The sequence below is a fragment of the Aethalodelphis obliquidens genome, unplaced genomic scaffold (genome assembly GCF_003676395.1).
Source record: "Aethalodelphis obliquidens isolate GAN/ISIS:26980383/991018 unplaced genomic scaffold, ASM367639v1 scaffold3, whole genome shotgun sequence".
NCBI classification, from domain to species: Eukaryota; Metazoa; Chordata; class Mammalia; order Artiodactyla; family Delphinidae; genus Aethalodelphis; species Aethalodelphis obliquidens.
This window is the reverse complement of record NW_020837947.1, coordinates 34,082,764-34,105,896: the sequence shown is the minus strand read 5'-3', so window position 1 is coordinate 34,105,896 and position 23,133 is coordinate 34,082,764. Positions and strand designations below refer to the sequence as shown.

The window sequence follows — 23,133 nt, the reverse complement described above, 5'->3', positions numbered from 1 at the left end:
ATTTCCACAGCTTGGGGTATGAGCCCTGGAATTAGATTGTTCTTGCCTACCAAGTTGTCCAGGATTTTATAAACCCATGTCCAAAATTTCACTTCTCCATGACTTTGTTGTGAGAATGGAAAGTAGTAGTATTTTGAGTACATCTTTCTATACCAAAATGATATACCAAATATATACCAAATATACCAAAATGAAATATATACCAAATATATACCAAATATATACCAAATATACCAAAATGAAATAATTAACTCATTCATACACAAACCATGACAACAAAAACCACCGAAAGTCATATGAAACAAAATATATGGTCAAATTCCCACTCTCCTAAGGGAAACACTGATAAAGCTAATTTACATTTTAGACTTTTAGTATCTAAATGAGAAATATATATGGATACCTTTTATCTTTTAACACTTCTAATATATAATCCAGTAATCCAGATAAAGTTATTATCAGGCAATTATTTCCATGTAATGAGAAGAGAGAAATGATATAGCTTTTCTCCTCCAATAGCATACTATTGAGACAGAGGGAAGGGGGCAGGGCACAACCCTTAAAGAATGACACAGCCATTGAGAAAAAAATATGACAAAAACTGGTTAGAACCTGTTAGGCCTAAGATGGTGGAAGATTTGACTTCCAATAGACCTTGAGAGCCTTATTATATGCTTAATGTAATAAGCATATGTAATATGCATATGCTAAATGACACACCCACAGGTGCCATGACAGTTCCTCCTCCTGGCATTACCAACCCAAGTGCAAACAACACACTTCCTTCCATTAACATAAAGGAGTGTTGCCAGCTCTTAAATTTAATATAAAAGAAATCATGCAGCATATACTATTTCTGTGTCTGAATTCTATCATTCAGTGTTATGGCTTTGAAATATATTCACATTGTTGCCTGTATCATCACACTCATGTTGCTGTAGCTTTTTCCACAATCTAGTTGTCTATTCTATGGCTCATTGGCATGGATTATGCCCAGTTTGTATAAGGCTGCTACAAACATCTTTGTACATGTCCTATTCGTAGGTTAATGCACTCAGTTTTGTTTCATTTACACGTAGGAGTGGAAATTCTGAGTCATAGAGCAGTTATTTGTTTGGCTTTGGTAGATACTGTAGTTTTCCAAAGTAGATGTATCAGTTTAAACTCCCACCAGCAATATGTGTGAGTTCTGATTGCTCCACACTTTCTTCAAAACTTGTTCTTGTCATTTAAAAAAAAAAAATCTTAGCCATCTGGTGGATTTGTAATGTTATATGTCATCATGGCTCTAATTTGCATTTTCCTAAAGATTGCTGTGATTTTGAGCACATTTACATATGCTCATTATCCATTTGGATATCTTTGTTTATGAAATGCCTGCTTAAGCCCTCTATCCTTTCTTAAAATTAGGTCGTCTGCATTTTACTTAATAATTTGTAGGAGTTATTTATATATTCTGGATATAATTCTTTTGTTGGATGTGTATACAGCAAGTACAGTTTCCCATTCTTTGAATTCTCTTTTAACGTACCATTCTTTCTTGATTCTCAGATCCTTATTTCTGGATTTATTTTCTTTCTTAGAGTACATCCTTTATACAGTCTTGTGCTGATAATTCAATTGATTGTAAGTCCTCTCTGTTTTTGTTAACCTGTAAAGGTCTTTTATTCCTATTTTTAAAAATTATGTTGTTTCACAGTTCTTAAGAGTGTTTCCCCCAGTGCCCTGGCTTCTGTCTTCTGTCTTGGCCTTGGTAAAGTTTACTGTTGCCCCAGTTGATGTCCCAGCCTTATCTTTGTAGACATCTTCTCAAATTTCACTATTATATGATGTGTTGGGAAATTAGTTTTTATCCTTCTTGAGATATTCTGTATTTTTTAAATCTGAGAAATTGGTATAATTTATTAATTCTAGAAAGTTCTCTGGTATCATCTCTTTGAATATTGCCTCACCTCAGCCTTGCACCAGTCTCCCAATTTCTCTTGCTCTAACTCTGATTAAATAAATATTAGGCCTTCTTAAACTGATCTGAATGTCTTTTAACATCTCTTTTATACTTCCTATCGTCTTCTTTTGCTGCATTCTGGGTGATGACTTAAGAACTACTATCCCCACAATTTTTTCTTCTGTTGTGCTTAAACATTTTAAAATTATTACTTCTTTTCTAATATTTTTATGTTTGTTTTGTATTCTTACAAGGACAAGACCATTAGAATAAGTTTCCATTTCAGATTGTCAATCAATATACAAGACACATTAGGCTTACCCAGTACCAAGTTTGCTTACCTTAGTAAAGAGTAAAAAGTAGGAAGAACCAGGTGGGGTTGGCGTCCCAGTCTGAGGTAGTGTGGTCAGGGCAGGTATTTGTATGAAACCTGAATGAAATGAGGGACTGTCCTGTGTAGATATTTGAGCAAAAAGCTTTTCCTGGTGGAGAGAAACCAAGGCAAAGGCCTGGAGGCAAGACCGTCCTGTCCTGTCTGATGAACAGTGAGGAGGCCAGCACGACTTTCGCACGCTGAGAAAGGGGATAAGAGGTCAGAGAAGTAACATGAACAGATCCTGTAGGGCTTTGTAGATCACGTTAGGAATTTTGGCTTTTACTCTGAGTGAGATGGGAAGCAACTGTGGTGTGAAATAATATACGTTTTAATGGATCTTTCTGACTGACTACTGTGTTAAAAATAAACTGATTGGTAGCAAGAGCAGGAATGGGGAGAATGGTTACAGGGTTACTGCAGAAACCCAAGAAGAGATGATTGAACTTGGGTCACACTGGTAGCCCAGTAGAAAGCAGTAACAAGTGGTAAAACTGTGCAAATATTTTGATGGTAAAATCAAAAGAGTACTTTCATTCTGTTAGACTCAGTTTCTAGTATTCCAGCCTATCAGGATATATTCAGATCCTAATTCTGACTTTTCCTTCCCAGGAATTTTACATACCCTTTTCCTTTTAGAAGTAACTTGTAACTTAAGACTTTGGATAAACATCCAGAAGTTTCATTAATGTTGACTTTGATCTTAAAACAAAAACTTTTTAATATTAAAGTCTTGGTTTATAAGAGCCAAACACACCTCAAAGAACACTCCTTTCTTCATTTCTCACTCCCTTTCCATCCCCTTCCCAAAACTGTTTGATTCAGTTAGGAAGAGGGCAGCACTGATCATTGGAGGTCTTGGCATCTAGCTATGCAGCCCCATCATCCTGTGAAATCTGGTCATTGTGCTCAGCACTGTAGGTCCCTGGCTGCAGGGAACAGGGTGAGGAGGTAAAGAGGCCTCTTCTCCTGGCTTCTTTAACACAGGTAGCCTCTTCCCTAATAGTTAAGAATACATTTCGATCCTAGCTAAAGAATATCTTAGCTGTTACAGGAAGATAGTTATTAAACGTGACAGAGAACATATACACACGCGAAAGAAAATTTATTTTCAACCTCCCAAAATCTTCCATAGATGAACATGAAGTTTATTACACCTTTCAAATTCAAGAGAGCTGGAAGCACAGTACATAAAAGGAATTACATTGTTAGAAATGTTATATATAATTTCCACTAGAAAGCTCTGGATGATTTACGACCAAACTAAGACATACATTCTCTAGATTTTCTAATCAAAGAACTGTACCTACTAAAAGCACAGATTTAATTGTTCTCATATACCAAATAAAAATACTAGGCTTTCATTATTCTTTGAAAAATAACAAACTGGCCAATGAGTTCTATGAGTTTGCCAAGGTTGTTGAGAAAGGATTCTCAGTGGACTTCAATAATCAAATATGGGGACATAAACTTTTAAAAGTTTTTGTTCTTATGGGCGCAAACAAGCAAAATAAATAAAAGTTAAACCATCTCAGAAAATTTTAGAAATCATAAATAACAATATATTACCACATCACATCCCTAAATAATCCTTAGGGTATTGGAAATCAGGGTTCATTTCCACTGAAAAAGGAAGAAAAAAAAGATACAAAAAGTAAGCTAAATCAGAAATATAAACATTGTATGAAAGATTTCTAACTGTAATTTTTTTCTGTTGAAAAGTTTTTCATGATTTGTTATCTTCAGAAACTCTTTAGTACTAAACCAATGAATAATTTCTATACATAATGTAAAATAATTATGAGATATGAGATTACGTAAATTTTTGTATAGAGTACAACCTGTGAACCAAGTCCAAAGCTGGCAATTAAATTCCTGTATAATTCTCTGTCTCTTCATTTTGTTAGCGGCAAAATAATGTTGTACCTGTATACTTAATACATAAATAATAAATAAATGAAATGGCTTTCCTACTATCCTAATAAACATTTATCTAAAGAGTTATCTAGTGTACAGTACATAAAATAATAAGGCATATTATCAGATCTTCGGTGATATTGCAGTAATGAACTCTGGTTATTAGGGGACAGGGGAGAAAGTAATGGAAAATTCCTGTAACTAACAATGGCTTTGGCTGTCAAGTCTCAAACACACTTACTCACCATGTATTTCTAAAACAAAATGAAAATGTGAAGTCAAACCATTTCCACAGCTCCAAGGGAATCAGATAAGAAACCTGATTATTTTAGATCATTCTCAGATCTAATTATTTTTTTGTTATTTTTAACAGTAACGATGGTAACACTAAAAAGAGGTAAAACAAATTGAGAAAAATGAAAATATTTGGTGAGCTTTTATTTTCAACTGGTTTTACTCGGAAACTAAAATATAAAATTAATTTCCAATTGCTTAATTGTCAGCAGTGGGAATGAGAACCACAAAAAGTGTGCACATTAAATAAACATGTCCTAAGTAACAATAAAACAATGCACATAGATTTTGGCAGAGCAGAATAGACTATGTGAATTCCATATCACAGGTTGCTCTTTAAGTTTTACCTGTTAAAACTTTTAAGGTTGTTTTCTCCTTTGCAGTGGCCAGTCAAGTTTCTTCTGGGGTTCACTGGGGAATAGCTGTTTTTTCAGCTAGAAGGCTAGGCTTGCTTTTCCATTGTGAACATTTATGTTCACTGCCCAAGTGGCTTCAGTCACATCTCATTATTTTTGACGTTTTTCATTTTTGAAAATTTCTGTAAGAAAAAAAGATTAAGCTCGGTCCATCAGAAATATGCATTAGAAATAGGAAAGACATTACTTGCTTTCAAACACTGTCTGTAGGAAACTCACATGCATATATGGTTTTTTTGGACGACTAACTGAGAACAAAATAAGAAGAGCCAAAAAAAACAAAAAACCACAAAAACCCCAAGGAACTAATGCAAACCCTTCAGAAACAAAGTAGATATTTCTGAGAGATAATACCTTAAATTTATAAAGTGTTTTTCAGTTTACAAAATGCTTTTCTTTGCATTTTAGTTTATCCTTATAAAAACTCTATTTTCTAGGTAATGTAAGGTAAAAAAACTGAACTTGAGGTGTAGTTAAGAGACTTGCTGAGCAATCACACAGCTAGTAAGAGGCTGGAGCTTGACTGTGTTCTAAAAACTGTCTGATTGCAGACCCATTACCTCAGCTGTGACACAATGGCTATGGAATGAAGCCCAAACCTAGTGGAGTTCTAAAGATGGCAGAGGAGAAAAGGGTACCTATAATGTTAAAAAGAAGAAAAGCAACAGGCCTCGAGCATAAGTTGTACGATCTCTAGCTTCTAATGAACATATACACAGACTTGACATTAACACATCATGTCACACTTGCAAGGAAAGCAAGCTACATTGCAGAGAGGAATTCTGTCTGTGTTCAGGGAAGACAGACATTTCTTTCCATTATGGCTTTGTGGAGCATGGGTGGTTTAAGAAAAGAACTCTAATAGCGTGAACTATAATGGTCAAGAGGTACAGAAGACTGATCATTTCTTTCACTCGCCCACACCTCATTGTACTAGTGATATGTTAAGTGCTAGCCACGTGGACCTGGAGAGGAGCCCTCTGAGGCTCACACCCTTGAGCGCTCATTAGCCTACGACTTCCTCCCTGCCTCCCTCCCTTCTCCTCTTCTTCCTTCCTTTCTTCCTCCCTTCCTCTCTCTTTTCCTCCCTCTTCCTCTTCTTCCCTTCCTTCCTTTTCTACTACACACTGGCTCTATATAACCTTAAGGAAGTTAACTAACTTTTACGTATCTTATTTCCTCATCTTTGAAAACAAGAGGGGGGAAGGGATAATAATGCTTATTTTATAGGGTTATGACAAAGATTAAATGAGTCAATAAATGTAAAGAGTTTTATATTTTACAATAAAGAGGTTTACTGTCTCACCAACTGTTAGCTATTTTTACTATATGTGTGAAATATAAAGACAAAATATACAGTTTCGTGACCTCTGAGGAGCTCATAGAATAACTGGGAAAGAAGAAAGGGGATGTCAAAGCAGAAAGAGGTAGAACTTCTCAGCACATCATGTTAATTCCCCTAAACAGCCTGAATTTACTTTCCTCTGTTAACATCTCCCCTCAGTGCTAAGTGGTGCTGGGGGCTGGGAGGTGGGGTCCAATGAGAGGAAGATTGCTGGATCCCATGCTTTCCTTGATTTCATTCTCTCTCCTCATCATCCGCTATCCCCAACTGTTGCCTTTAGATTTTCAGGTCTTTCTTTTATCACAAACAGCAATAAAACTACACACTGTAGAATGTATATTACAGCTGAAAGAACACAGGATTTTTAGGCAGTATGCCCAGATTTAATTCCCACTTCTACCATTTACTATCTTTGTGCCTTTATCTGCATAAAGGGATAACAACCGAATTTTCCCCTCACAGCGTTGCTTTTCCTGAGGGGAGAGGTGGGGAGGGCAAATGAAACAGATATATTGTAGTACAGAGACACAATCTGAAGAACTCCATCTGACTCCTGATTCTAAGACACACTCGCTGCGCATCTTGAGGAATCTCTGAATTCCATTTTCTTACCAATGAACGAGCTTTGGTAGTAATAACTGAATCACAGAGTTGAGGAAACATCAAATGAAATAAAGGACCTGCAAGTGCTTTGTGAAACGTAAAGTGCAACAGAAATATTACTTGCTATTACTAGCTCTATTCACATAAAACTATTATAAGCCTGTAGTTTGAAAGTTCAATCTGTCATCTTGACAGTTATTAGTCTCACTCTCCCTTGTCAATAAACTGATTTAAGATAGTACAGGGTTAAGCAGAAAAATGGGAGGTGAGGGAGTAGAATAATTAGATTATCTCAATATAAAATAATAGGATTTAAACAATCTTAGTTTTAGAAGGGACCTTATAAGTTGCCTCTCCCTGCCTGATCTAGCCCAATCTTCCACCCAGGGTAGGGATCCCCTAAATAACGCCTGTGCTTTAGTGGTCAGCAAAGCTGACTTCACATTGCATAGAAACTTTGTTCTTTATTGTATTAACTTTCAAGAAATCTCAAAATGTGAAAGAACTGATTTCTCTGACAATTATTTAGGTTTTAAAATTCAAATTGATCTAAAGCCCTCAAATCTTTTGGCATTCATCGACCACTCCTTTGGAAATGTCACAAACTTAACTTGGAGGTGATGTTTCTTACTTTGAATTGAATATTGACTGATTACTTTTGAATATTCATAGTTACTTAGATGATCATATTAACTGAGGGACATGGAATCATGTACACTCAGTTCCCTGGAGATCAAGCCAAATACTTCAAAGAAGAACAGATAGAGAATGAAGTTTTATTTTGTTTCATTTTGTTTTTCTCTCTAAAATGTATTCTTTGATAGTAAAAATATCCTTCCATAGTCAAAATCTATATCTTTGTAAGAACAGACTACTGTTTAATCCACAAAATTAAGCTTTAAAAATACTATAAAATTAGATGAGTAATTTTTTGAATGAGAGTATTAAGTCAAAGAAAATCTCTGTTTCATCCTATTTTTGAGGAATCCAGTTCAGCTATATCTAAAAATGCTTTACATTCTCTTATAAAGCTGGTGTTTCCTAAACAGTTACTTGAACCAAGGCTAGTCACACCCTACATTTTCCCTTTTGGGAACTTTGAGTGCCACTGTCCTCAAATTGCTCAACCTGATGGTGAACAGTAAAACTTGCAGTAAGCACATCTACCTGCTTTAGGAAGCAGCTTGTTTGTGAAACTTCCTGAAATCTCTTCCAAACATTTTCAACTGAATTTTCATCCATGTACCCATTTTAATATTTGTACCCATCCTCTACTTTCTTTCCCTTAGCATCTTTTGTAACTAAGTTATTGGTTGAGATTGAAAAAACAAATGATACAAGTTAATAGCTGCTTTATTCTTCTTCTCATCTGTGGTGGTTACAAGATATTACATCATTTTTCAAAGATGACTCGTATATTTATACCCCTGGCAACTGTTTTTGCATGTATGATAAGTGTCATACATTATCTGTCCAGTACAGAATGGGAGTTTGGGGTTCATTTTGCTATTCAAGAAATATTTATTGAGAACCCACAGTAAGCCAGGAACTCTTTTAAATCTAAAGATAGAGCAAATGGATAAAAATTCCTGTCCTCATGGTGCCCTCATGTGGGGAAAGTGGCTCACAATCAAAATAAAGAAGCAAAGTGTGTAGCATGTTAGCTGGCATAAGGGAGATTGGTAGTCCCAGATAAAGAGATTACAATTTTAAATAAGGTGTGTATGGAAGGAATCGCCGAGAAGGTAATGGCTAAGGAAAGACCTAAATGAGACAAAGATAAAAGCCATGTAGATCTCTGGGGGGAAGACTATACCACTTAGAGAAAATAGCCTGTGTTGGTGTTGAAGATGGAGCACCCCTAGCGTTTCTGAGGAAGAGTGGGAAGTCAATGTAGCTAGAATAGAGAGAAAAGAGAAGTAGAGAGACCACTGGAGGACTTTGAAGAAAAGAGTTACATGACATGAATAAGGTTTTAACACATTCACTCTGGCTGTCATGTTGAGAATGGACAATACTGAGGCAAGGGCAGAAGAAGACTGACTGGTTAGGAAGTCAATAACAAGAATCCAGATGAAAAATGAGGATGGTTTGGACTAGGTTGATAGCAGTGAACAAGGTAAAAAATAGACAAATTCTAGATACTGTTTGAGGATAAAGCCAATAGGGTTTGCTGATGGAGTGGGTGTGATGAAGAGAAAGGGAGAAGAAGAGACAGGTTGTTCACAATTCTTCTACTGCATTACCTTTCAAAGTGTCATCAAAGATCCCTGTATCACAATCACCCAAAAAACACGTTGAAAGCAATTCCTAGTTCCTTTCTCGGAACTTCTGAATCAGATTCTCTAGAGCAGAGGTTAGCAAACTTGTCCTCTAGAGGGCCAGACAGTAAAAATTTTAGGCTTTGCATATGGTCTCTGTCAAAACTACTCAGTTCTGCTGATACAGCACACAAGCAGCCACAGGCAATGTGTAAATGAATAAGCATGGCTGTGGTCCAATCAAACTTTATGTAAACATTGAAATTTGAATTTCAAATAATTTTCATGTGTCAGAAAATATTCTTTTTTTTCTTTCAACTTAAAAAAAAAAACAAATATTTTTAGCTTGGGGGCAGTACAATAACAGGCAATGGGACAGATTTGACCCACCACCAGAGATTGCCAACCCCACTCTAGAGAGCACATCCCAAGAATATGTATTTTTAACATACTCATTAAGTGAATTTTTATGCACAAGAACTTAGAGACTCACTGAGATAAATTTTGAAAGTCATCAGTTCCTTTTTGCTTTGCTTAATTCATTGGTCAAAATAAAGATGGGTCTCATGAATGAAGTAAGAACCAGAATTGACTGAAATAATGGATTAAAAAAAAGACTGTCACTTGCCAATAAGAAAAAAGTTTAGAAAAAAAAAGGGAAAGGAAATTTAAAACGATAACATTGAAGTTATTAATAAGGAAAATTAGGAAATTGGGGAGAGGCTCAAGAACTTATTATTTATAGGAAAACTCCACAGTTTCAAAAAATGCGTTTACCATTAAAAAGGATCAATCAATGATCTGCACATGACTCCATAAAGGTGAAAGACAGAGGTCACCATATCGATCCAATCCCTTGTTCTACCCAAGTTAAGATACTGTCACTGGTCTTAAGAAAAATATTATTTTGCCATGTGAAAGAATAGTACCTATCGTAATTTGCACTCCATGCACAGAGCTCCTGTCTCCTGTAGGAGCCCTGTATCAGGTCTCAGTTGTTATGGGTTTACAGCATGACATCTCTTTTTCTGTTTTATCATCTAATGCTTCAATTGCTTTTCTTTCTAGTATTGCACACAAATCATAAAATCACATGGGAGAAATAAGATATTTACTTAAACAAACTTGTTAATCATAATCATACTACTGAAATAATGATCATTCTGGGCTTAAAATAATTGATTTTGTTTCTTCATTTGGTTATCTCTCAACTTTATCTCTACTTTGCTGCCACAATCTTTGCTGACAATCTTCTTTGTCTCAAGATTTAACTCACCAAAGTTTTATTTCTGAGACTGAATCAAACAGAAATTGACAATTTTTATTTTAGAGAAAATAATTTTTAATAAACTCAAATGCAGTTTCAAGTCTGAATAGATAGACCTAAAACTATTAGCAAATAGCTTTTGAAATTTTTAAAGAACTTATTGGTGAAAAAATAATTTCATAAGTATCTAGTGAGCATTATGAAAAAAATGAGTAGTTATGAAAAGAGAAAGGAAATGAAGGGTAAGACAAGACTTCAACTAGGCTACCTCAATAAGGTGTCTTGGTCTCATATACCTAACTCCTAAAGCTGAAAGATATATTTCTTCAAATTTCTAATAGATTCCTTTATAAACTAATATGAGACATGGTTAATATTATGCCACAGCAATCAATATGCAGTAGGTGCTAAATGAAGGCTATAATAATAATACAAATAATTTTCTAGTGTCTACACTGTGCCAGTCTCATAAAATTTCATGTGAGGCAGGTATTTTTATCTTTATTTTACAGATAAAGAAACAAAATCCCAAAGAAATTCAACATTCTTTGAATTAGAGTTTGGTCTTGGGTCTGTCTGGTGGCAAAGCCTGCACATTTCCTCTATACCCCACCGTCTCGCCAAATGTTTCCCTAGGGAATAATGTTCCTGTCCAGCCACAGACTGAGGAGAGAACGAAGTGGAAAGAAAAGAAAAGAAAAAGGTTGCATTGCCTGGAGAGTTGTTTTTCCCTTTCAATGTGGTATATTGTTTTGATTTTATAATTAACATTCTGCTGATGAGATCGCCCATTGGTGAAGGCTGACGAGTCAGATTTTCCAAGAAAAGCAAGCACTGCAGGAAATAAATTAACCTCTAGGGAAGATGAGGGGCAAGGCTGTCAGTACTCACACAACTGCCTAATAGGAAATGATATTTCAGAATTGTTCAAAGAATGAAATGACTGCGGTTCTTCTTCCAGCATATTCTTAAACATTTAAGCCTTCCAAAAGGAGGGAAATAGGTTGCTATAAAATGAAGAGCAATCTTATAACGTTTTACTTTAGGCTGTCAGTATTTCTAAACTGAAAACAGTATTCCTTGGAAATGTAAGGGAAATTCTACTGGTGTCATTATTTTGTTTACATTATGAAAAATCTGCATTGATGTTAAGTAGAAGAACAAAAGATATACCAGATTTTAGGATTACCAGTTTGAAATTATCCAATATCTTAAACAGTGATTTATTTAGTCCTTAGGAGTAAAAGTAATTATTGTGCTTAGAATTACACATTATCTAGAATAACAGTGAATTACTGAAGTCCACATTTTTTTAAATTGAGAAACAAGGATACATTTTATTATTTCTAAAGTACCAAACTCTTTTTTTTTTTGCGGTACGTGGGCGTCTCACTGTTGTGGCCTCTCCCGTTGCGGAGCACAGGCTCCGGACGTGCAGGCCCAGCGGCCATGGCCTACGGGCCCAGCCGCTCCGCGGCATGTGGGATCCTCCCGGACCGGGGCACGAACCCGTATCCCCTGCGTCGGCAGGTGGACTCTCAACCAGTGCGCCACCAGGGAAGCCCTAAAATACCAAACTCTTGATAACACATGTTCAGTCATTCAGTCAAGGTCTTTAAAACAGAATATTGTCTAATTCTCAAAATAGTTTTAATAGAGAAGTGCCTTATGCTTTGTTTCCCATCATAAAGGAAAATCTGAGGTTTAAACATTAAGATTGAGCGTGCCGTTGTCCCTGTGGTGAGCCACAGCCACCCTCTGACTCTGCAGGAGATCCTCCAACACTAGCAGAAAGCAATGGATCTGATTCAGCTGAGAATCACCAGCAAAAATAGAAGCATTTAGCAGAAGAAGCTATTAAACACTGCCCTAGAGAAGGCACTAGTTAAACTAGCATTAAAAAGAAGCCTGGGAGAAACCTTCAAGATGGCGGAGGAGTAAGACGTGGAAATCACCTGCCTGCCCACAAACACATCAGAAATACATCTACATGTGGAACAACTCCTACAGAACATGTACTGAAAGCTGGCAGAAGACCTCAGACTTCCCAAAAGATATATTTTTTTTCCTTTTTCTCTTTTTGTGAGTGTGTATGTGTATGATTCTTTGTGTGATTTTGTCTGTATAGCTTTGCCTTTACCATTTGTCCTAGGGTTCTGTCTGTCCTTTTTTTTTTTTCAGTATAGTTTTTAGTGCTTGTTATAATTGGTAGATTTGTTTTTTGGTTTGGTGGCTCTCTTCTTTCTTTCCTTTTTTTAAAATTACATTTTAATGTTTTTATTTTTAATAATTTTTTTTATTTTAATAAATTTATTTTCTTTCTTTCTTTTTTTCTCACTTTTCTTCTGAGCTGTGTGGCTGACAGGGTCTTGATGCTCTGGCCAGGTGTCAGGCCTATGCCTCTGAGGTGGGAGAGCTGAATTCAGGACACTGGTCCACCAGAGACCTCCCAGCTCCACGTAATACCAAACAGCAAAAGCTCTCCCACAGATCTCCAGCTCAGCACTAAGCCCCAGCTCCATTCAACGACCAGCAAGCTACACTGCTGGACACACTATGCCAAAAAACTAGCAAGACAGGAGCACAACCCCTCCCGTTAGCAGAGAGGCTGCCTAAAATCATAAAAAGGTCACAGACATCCCAAAACACACCACCAGATGTGGTCCTACCCACCAGAAAGACAAGATCCAGCCTCATCAATCAGAACACAGGCACTAGTCCCCTCCATCAGGAAGCCTACACAACCCACTGAAACAACCTTAGCCACTGGGGGCAGACACCAAAAACAACAGGAACTACAAACCTGCACCTGCAAAAAGGAGACCCCAAACACAGTAAGTTAAACAAAATGAGAAGACAGAGAAACACACAGCAGATGAAGGAACAAGGGAAAAATCCACCAGACCAAACAAATGAAGAGGAAATAGGCAGTCTACCTGAAAAATAATTCAGAATAATGATAGTAAAGATGATGCAAAATCTTGGAAATAGAATGGAGAAAATACAAGAAATGTTTAACAAGGACCTACAAGAACTAAAGAGCAAACAAACAATGATGAACAACACAATAAATGAACTTAAAAATTCTCTAGAAGGAATCAATAGCAGAATAACTGAGGCAGAAAACGGATAAGTGACCTGGAAGAAAAAATAGTGGAAATAACTACTACAGAGCAGAATAAAGAAAAAAGAATGAAAAAAACTGAGAACAGTCTTAGAGACCTCTGGGACAACATTAAAGGAACCAACATTCGAATTATAGGGGTCTCAGAAAAAGAAGAGAAAAAGAAAGGGACTGAGAAAATATTTGAAGAGATTATTTCCTATATTCCTGCCCTAATATAGGAAAGGAAATAGTCAATAAAGTCCAGAAAGGGCAGAGAGTTCCATACAGGATAAATCCAAGGGGAAACATGCCAAGACACATATTAATCAAACCATCAAAAATTAAATACAAAGAAAAAATATTAAAAGCAGCATGGGAAAAACAACAAATAACATACCAGGGAATCCCCATAAGGTTAACAGCTGATCTTTCAGCAGAAACTCTGCAAGTCAGAAGAGAGGGGCAGAACATATTTAAAGTGATGAAAGGGAAAAACCTACAACCAATATAACTCTACCCAGGAAGGATCTCATGCAGATTCAACAGAGAAATTAAAACCTTTACAGGAAAGCAAAAGTTAAAAGAATTAAGCACCACCAAACCAGCTTTACAACAAATGTTAAAGGAACTTCTCTGGGCAGGAAACACAACAGAAGGAAACGACCTACAATAACAAACCCAAAACAAATAAGAAAATGGTAATAGGAACATACATATCAATAATTACCTTAAATGTAAATGGATTAAATGCTCCAACCAAAATACATAGACTGGCTGAATGGATACAAAAACAAGAGCTGAATATATGCTGTCTACAAGAGACCCAGTTCAGACCTAGGGACACATACAAACTGAAAGTGAGGGGATGGAAAAAGATATTCCATGCAAATGGAAATCAAAAGAAAGCTGGAGTAGGAATTCTCATATCAGACAAAATAGACTTTAAAACAAAGACTATTACAAGGGACAAAGAAGGACACTGCATAATGATCAAGGGATCAATCCAAGAAGAAGATACAACAATTGTAAATATTTATGCACCCAACATAGGAGCACCTCAACACATAAGGCAAAGGCTAACAGCCATAAAAGGGGAAATCAACAGTAACAGAATCATAGTAGGGGACTTTAACACCCAATTTCACCAATGGACAGATCATCCAAAATGAAAATAAATAAGGAAACACAAGCTTTAAATGATACATTAAACAAGATGGACTTAATTGATATTTATAGGACATTCTATCCAAAAACAACAGAATACACTCTCTTCTCAAGTGCTCATGGAATATTCTCCAGGATAGATGATATCTTGGGTCACAAATCAAGCCTTGGTAAATTTAAGAATATTGAAATCATATCAAGTACCTTTTCTGACCACAACACTATGAGACGAGATATCAATTACAGGAAAAAATCTGTAAAAAATACAAACACATGGAGGCTAAATAATACACTACTAAATAACAAAGAGATCACTGAAGAAATAAAAGAGAAAATCAAAAAATACCTAGACACAAATGACAATGAAAACACAATGACCCGAAACCAATGGGAGGCAGCAAAAGTAGTTTTAAGAGGGAAGTTTATAGCAATACAATCGTACCTCAAGAAACAAGATATTTCTCAAATAAACACCCTAACCTTACACCTAAAACAATCAGAGAAAGAAGGGCAACAACAACAACAAAAAACCCAAAGTGAGCAGAAGGAAAGAAATCATAAATATCAGATGAGAAATAGATGAAAAAAATGATGGAAACAATAGCAAAGATCAATAAAACTAAAAGCTGGTTCTTTGAGAAGATAAACAAAATTGATAAACCATTAGCCAGACTTATCAAGAAAAAAAGGGAGAAGACTCAGATCAATAGAATTAGAAATGAAAAAGGAAAAGTAACAACTAACACTGCAGAAATACAAAAGATCATGAGAGATTACTACAAGCAATGATATGCCAATAAAATGGACAACCTGGAAGAAATGGACAAATTCTTAGAAATGCACAACCTGACAAGACTGAATCAGGAAGAAATAGAAAATATGAACAGACCAATCACAAGCACTGAAATTGAAACTGTGATTAAAAATCTTCCAACAAACCAAAGCCCAGGACCAGATGGCTTCACAGGAGAATTCTATCAAACATTCAGAGAAGAACTAACACTGATCCTTCTCAAACTCTTCCAAAATATAGCAGAGGGAGGAACACTCCCAAACTCATTCTACGAGGCCACCATCACCCTGATACCAAAACCAGACAAAGATGTCACAAGAAAAGAAAACTACAGGCCAATATCACTAATGAACATTGATGCAAAAATCCTCAACAAAATACTAGCAAACAGAATCCAACAGCACATTAAAAGGATCAGACAACATGATCAAGTGGGGTTTATCCCAGGATGCAAGGATTCTTCAATATACGCAAACCAATCAATGTGATACACCATATTAACTAACTGAAGAATAAAAACCACAAGATCATCTCAATAGAGGCAGAAAAAGCTTTCAACAAAATTCAACAGTCATTTATGATAAAAAACCCTCCAGAAAGTAGGCATAGAGGGAACTTACCTCAACATAATAAAGGTCATAGATGACAAACCCACAGCCAGCATCGTTCTCAATGGTGAAAAACTGAAACCATTTCCTCTAAGATCAGGAACAAGACAAGGTTGCCCACTCTCACCACTCTTATTCAACATAGTTTTGGAAGTTTTAGCTACAGCAATTAGAGAAGAAAAAGAAATAAGAGGAATCCAAATCAGAAAAGTAGAAGTAAAGCTGTCACTGTTTGCAGATGACATGATACTATACATAGAGAATCCTAAAGATGCTACCAGAAAACTACTAGAGCTAAACAATGAATTTGGTAAAGTAACAGGATACATAATTAATGCACAGAAATTTCTTCCATTCCTATATACTAATGATGAAAAATCTGAAAGAGAAATTAAGGAAACACTCTCATTTACCATTGCAACAAAAAGAATAAAATACCTTTTGTCTACCTAAGGAGACAAAAAACCTGTATGCAGAAAACTGTAAGACACTGATGAAAGAAATTAAAGACCATACAAACAGATGGAGAGATATACCATGTTCTTGGATTGGAAGAATCAACACTGTGAAAATGATTATACTACCCAAAGCAATCTACAGATTCAATGCAATCCCTAACAAACTACCAATGGCATTTTTCACAGATCTAGAACAAAAGTTTTCACAATTTGTATGGAAACACAAAAGACCACGAATAGCCAAAGCAATCTTGAGAAAGAAAAATGGAGCTGGAGGAATCAGGCTCCCAGACTTCAGACTATACTACAAAGCTATGGTAATCAAGATAATATGGTACTGGCACAAAAACAGAAATATATATCAATGAAAGGATATATAGGATAGGATAGAAAGCCCAGAGATAAACCCACGCACATATGGTTACCTTATGTTTGATAAAGGAAGCAAGAATATACAATGGAGAAAAGACAGCCTCTTCCATAAGTGGTGCTGGGAAAACTGGACAGCTACATGTAAAAGTATGAAATTAGAACACTCCCTAACACCATACACAAAAATAAACTCAAAATGGATTAAAGACCTAAATGTAAGACTAGACATTATAAAACTCTTAGAGGAAAACATAGGCAGAACACTCTTTGACATAAATCACAGCAAGATCCTTTGTGACCCACCTCCTAGAGAAAGGGAAATAAAAACAAAAATAAACAAATGGGACCTAATGAAACTTAAAAGCTTTTGCACAGCAAAGGAGAATATAAATGAGACGAAAATACAACCCTCAAAACAGGAGAAAATATTTGCAGATGAAGCAACTGACAAAGGATTAATCTCCAAAATATACACGCAGCTCATGCAGCTCAATATCAGAAAAATAAACAACCCAATCCAAAAATGGGCAGAAGACCTAAATAGACATTTCTCCAAAGAAGGTATAGAGATTGCCAACAAACACATGAAAGAATGCTCAACATCACTAATCATCAGAGAAATGCAAGTCAAAACTACAATGAGGTGTCACCTCACACCAGTCGGAATGGCCATCATCAAAAAATCTACAAACAATAAACACTGAAGAGGGTGTGGAGAAAAGGGAACCCTCTTGCACTGTTGGTGGGAATGTAAATTGATACAGCCACTATGGAGAACATTACGGAGGTTCCTCAATAAACTAAAGATAGAACTACCATATGACCCAGCAATCCCACTACTGGGCATATACTCTGAGAAAACATAATTCAAAAGGAGTCATGTACCACAATGTTCATTGCAGCTCTATTTACAATAGCCAGGACATGGAAGCAACCTAAGTGTCCATCGACAGATGAATGGATAAAGAAGATGTGACACATATATACAATGGAATATTACTCAGCCATAAAAAGAAATGAAATTGAGTTACATGTAGTGAGGTGGAAGGACCTAGAGTCTGTCATACGGAATGAAGTAAGTCAGAAAGAGAAAAACAAATACCGTATGCTAACACATATATATGGAATCGAAAAGAAAAAAAATGTTTATGAAGAACCTAGGGGCAGGACAGGAATAAAGATGCAGATGTACAGAATGGACTTGAGGACACAGGGAGGGGAAAGGGGAAGCTGGGATGAAGTGAGAGATTGGTATGGACTTATATATACTACCAAATGTAAAATAGCTAGTGGGAAGCAGCTGCATAGCACAGGGAGATCAACTCAGTGCTTTGTGACCACCTAGAGGGATGGGATAGGGAGGGTAGGAGGGAGATGCAAGAGGGTGGAGATATGGGATATATGTATATGTATAGCTGATTCACTTTGTTATAAAGCAGAAACTAACACACCATTGTAAAGCAATTATACTCCAATAAAGATGTTAAAAATTAAAAATAAGATTGAATTAAAGCTCAGTATGAAGACTTCTTTACCTTCCTATAAATGCATTCTTTCTTTCTAGCTTCCATCTTGACCTCGGTGAAGAGCTTTTCCATGGAGCTTGTTTCCTGTTACCTGTTTAATTTACCATAATAAGAATGTCCCTAAATGTCGTGAATCATTTCTATGTGGGTCTTATTTACAGGTGAACAACAGCGCCATGACTCTATGATATCAGAATAGGCCATGTAATCACATGCTTTCAGAATTGACACAAAAATTGGCACAAAAATTTCCTGAAGTACCTCTTATTTTGATGAGGGAAATATAACTCAGAAAAATAAAATGGCCTGTGAAAGACTGCACATCTAGGATGTACAGAGCTGGGACTAGACCTTATGGTACCTGCTTTTGTTTTCTGGCCCAGGGGTCTTCTCACTACTTGACAGGTCTAATTAATGGAGGATGAGTCTAAAGATGTAAGAATAATTAGAATATAGTGGAAGCTTCAAAAGCAAGGAAATTCCATTAGAGAATGTTGATCAGGAGAGTATAAAATTTACTAAGTAGAGAACATTTATGTAGAGTAAAACCAAATAGGTATATTTTAAAAGATTATCCTTTCTGGCAAAGATCGCAGTTTCTAGATAGACACATAAAGAGGAAAAAAGAAAATGGCCTTCTATTTAGCCAGTCAGATCACCAGAAGCAATCTCTGCAATTAATGTGTGACCTACATAATAACCAGATCCTTCTCACAACTAAATGATAATCCTCTGATACCAAATGACTTTGCCCTGGGCTAAAGGAAGTCACCTTGCCCACAGTCATGCCCCCTTCTCAAAGGCAGCTGCTTCCAATGATCGACTGAAGCAGGGGCTATAAAAACCTGGTCCCCTCGCCTTAATAAAAGACAACTCTGAAGAGCCACGCCAGCTCCAGAGCTCCCTGTGTGATCAGCTGAGGTCTTTCCTGTGACTCTATTATGATTTCACTTCTCCCTCTGTTCAGACCTGCTTTCGTTCCTCTGCCTTATGTGTTGTTCCTGAGAGTACTTCTCAATAAACTTTCCACTTGCAAGTTCATCCTGGGAACTGGACATAAAACAAACAGCTTAAAACAAACATTTGCACTTAACACGTCATCTACCAACAACAGCACTGTCACTGATTAAACAGGGAAGCTCTGTGCTCTTCCTGAGCTACCGCAGCTGAGTTAAGGAGGGGAAGGGGTCCATTAGGGAGGCTCAGGGCTTCCATGTCTCTGCACAATAGTATTGTTTCTTAGACTCAGAGGACTCAGTGACTCATCTCCAAAAGAGTTCTAATCACTTCTCATATCCATAGAATTCATAGAGGCCATGAAATTCCCAAGAGGATACAGTTCTCAAAAGAAAAAAGTACAGACAGAAACTCAGAGACTGCAAGAGCCACATCAGGTGGTCACAGCCAGCACTTTGCAAAATATACTGTCAGGAAGCACATTTTTCCTTGGCCATCAACTCATAAATATGTAGAAGTTAATTAGCATAGCTATGATTCAACTGGAGTTTATTATGTACTATACTAACTTTAACCTATTTTATCTAATGTAGTTGTCAAAATAGCCTATGGTGTAGCGCTATTACTAACCCAAGTTTACAAATAAAGAGATAGAGACATGGTACACAGCTGGCGAGTAGGGGAGCCAAGGTTTAAACCCAGCAGTCTTAAGTTCAGACTCCAAAAGTTAACCACTTAATCATCCTACTTTTAAAGAACTGTTCTTTTAGTAATTTATGGACAAAACAACGTGCAGACTTAATAACAATGTTCCCCAAATAAGACATGGGCCTGTTGAGCAACCAGAGTGAATCAGGGACCCAGAGAGGAAGGTCACCCATGAGATCTGGTGAAGCATTTTCACCAGCTTCTTAACTGAAGAGGAGCTGGGACTGACAGCACCAATCCTGAGGTAGAGTTTCCTGTGCTCCTGGCTTCAACAGAGCAAACTCTCATTAGATAACATGTGTTCAGCCATTTACAGCGAATCTTCTAGTTGTCTACGGTGAATTTCAAAATGAAGACTTCCCTTTAGTATAATTATTAGATACATATCTGAAATGGTTCCACTTCATCTAACTGAAAGAATAAGGTCTGGGTGTCTAGAAGGAGCAAAACTCGAGATGCAGCTCCCCTGTCTTAATACGGTTTTTTTGTTTTGTTCTGCTTTGTTTTCTCTGTGATACGCCACAGAGCCTCTAAAACTGCCATTTTCATCCAAAGAGAATTTAGGAAATGACTGACTTATGTCTCAAATTTAAAAAGAGGAGAAAGCTCAGAAGGAGTATGATTTGCTTATCCTGAACTCCAAGGTGGTTGATGAATATTCACAGATGAGCTATCCATTCCAAGGACAGTAAATGTGAAGTACAGATCAAAAGAGCGTTTTTTTAATGAAGAAAATATATAATATTCCACAAGAAAAAAATGAATTTTGAAGAATTATATTTCTGCTTTACTTTTGTATTTTTATGTATGGAATTGTCATTCAATTATAACTCATAATGAAGATAGACTCTATAATTTATTGTAATTTCAAATGGGAAAGCAAGTGAAAATATTGCCCAGATCCACATACTAGGTAATTTTTAAATAAATACATGTTGAAATTAATGTAAGAAAGGAGATTTCACTTTACTCTCTTGAGTAAAGTTAGTAAGTCTTACTACTAACCATCACTACTAAGTGATGGTTAGTAGAACCATCACTTTAATTTCAGGTGCTCTTTTTTTCTTAAACCATCACTAATAGGCAATAGGTTCAAAGCAGTTTCTGCCCTGGTCTGTAACATACTCTGCACTATTCATTCAGAGCACAAACTTGGGGCTGTCACATAGCATCCCAGGAAGATGCACACACAGGGGAAGATCAGATAATAAGTTTTTCTATGATTGAAACAAAAACTTTGATCTCAGCAATTGTATTATCTGGTACCTTTTAGGATCCATAATCTTAAGGAAAAAAATAGTTTCCAATGAATTAATAATAGCCTGAGACTCAACACAGTGCAGTAATTTTCACTGCAGTAGCTGTTTCTTGTATAGTCACACTTGGTTAGTATTTGAAATTTGGAGGAATTGCAATGTGCATGGTTTTCAAAGCCCTTTACAGAATTTCATTTTTATCATTCAGAAAGAGTCAATGAAAAGGTAATAAGAAAAGCTCTATGGGATATTTTTATAGGAGTGTCAGAAGCCAGTAAGTTAACTACATGAAAGAACCCAAATTGTACAGTTTCAGCAGAAACACTTCAGAGACTTTATATGTAGTATTTTAACTTTTACATGCCCTGGGAGGAAAAAAGAGTGCTGGCTACAAAGTCAAATAAGGAGGGGAAAAGAAAAAATCATATGCTTAAGAATAATTACAGTTTCAACTTTCTACAAATGAAATGTGAAGTTTTAAAGATAAAGTATAATGATATTGAGCTTCTTTGGTGTGTTTAAAATATTGCCAAGAAAGAAAATTCTCATTTCCCGTGCTAACTCATCCAAGATTTCCACAATATGGAAGTTAGTCTGGGCAGCTTAATTGAATGATATCAACTTCTCCACAAGTCCATTTTCTCTTGTTTTGCTTTTAGTAGAGATGAAAAATATCAGATCGCCATCTCTATAAACTAAACTATCATAATTCAAGTCTGCATTAGGTCACTCATCTGACACTTTTAAAATTAAAAGCATCTCAATTATTTTGACCTCTTCTCAAGCCATTAAACCTTCTTGTTAATTTCAGCAAACATTTACACATATTATTGTCATGATAATAAAAGCAATATTAAAATAGAACACTTCCTTGGCCATGAAAACCATAAATGAGAAGAAAAATCTAATAACAGCAATGAACAGACCTATCATCAATATGAGTGCTTAATACTATGCTTCACTTAAAACTAAATTTCAGTGAGATTCGCAGGTCAGGTCCATCACTTCGACTAAGTCATATAGTCCAAATAAAATGGCAGTAAGAAGCTGTACATTGTGCATCTGTCATAAAGGCAGTTAAAACCAATATCATGTGGCTTAACGGACCTGTGGTTGCACTGGTGCCTGCTACTGCAGTTTTCCCAGTCTTTCTCTTCTCTTTCTCCAGATCAGCCAAATCATTTTGACAACCAACTGGTACTTTGGAATCCAGGCCAGCTTGACTTGAGCACAGTTTCTTGGATCTGTCTACGTGGAGACTCTGAAATGACATAGGCTGGGTGATTGATTTCACAAGTAAATTATCAGTCCAAACTAAATGTTTCCCAGAGGTAGGACAAGGATAAACATTTATCATGTGGCAAGTTATTTCTGTATATCTGAAACAGAACATTCTATATGTCAGAGTGAGTTACAGATTATATCTTCATCAACCTATTCTGGTAATCTAAGTGTTGAACTTTTTAGGCAATCTAAGTGACTAAAGTAAGAAGTTATCTCAGACACAGAATATCATCTTCAGAGACCATTTGTGTACATTACTTTCTTCTTGTGGAGCTTATAAAATATTTTTATTTACAACTTTTTCACTCAGTTTTTATTCTTATAGTTTAGTAATCCACCATTTCATTACATATTACATAATTATTTATTATATAATGAACAGGATTCATTTTGTATTATCTGTACCTTTTATATTATAAAACTAATCATAATATTTACTTTAAAATAACCCACAATTTTACCAGCGTTATCCAAATTTGA

At 36.1% G+C, this 23,133-nt stretch overlaps 1 protein-coding gene across 2 annotated transcripts in view; it reads right to left on the bottom strand.

The window, feature by feature from the left end:
- Positions 1 to 3,406: 3,406 nt before the first annotated feature.
- Positions 3,407 to 23,133, bottom strand: part of THEMIS (thymocyte selection associated) — a 162,139-nt gene continuing 142,412 nt past the window's right edge. For both annotated transcript variants that reach the window (XM_027086832.1, XM_027086836.1), the window contains 2 exons: positions 22,477 to 22,630; positions 3,407 to 5,067 (listed from right to left, as the gene is read on the bottom strand). In XM_027086832.1, coding sequence (XP_026942633.1) covers positions 5,036 to 5,067; positions 22,477 to 22,630 — 186 coding nt within the window. In that variant the 3' untranslated portion in view covers positions 3,407 to 5,035. The remainder of the gene's footprint in view (positions 5,068 to 22,476; positions 22,631 to 23,133) is intronic.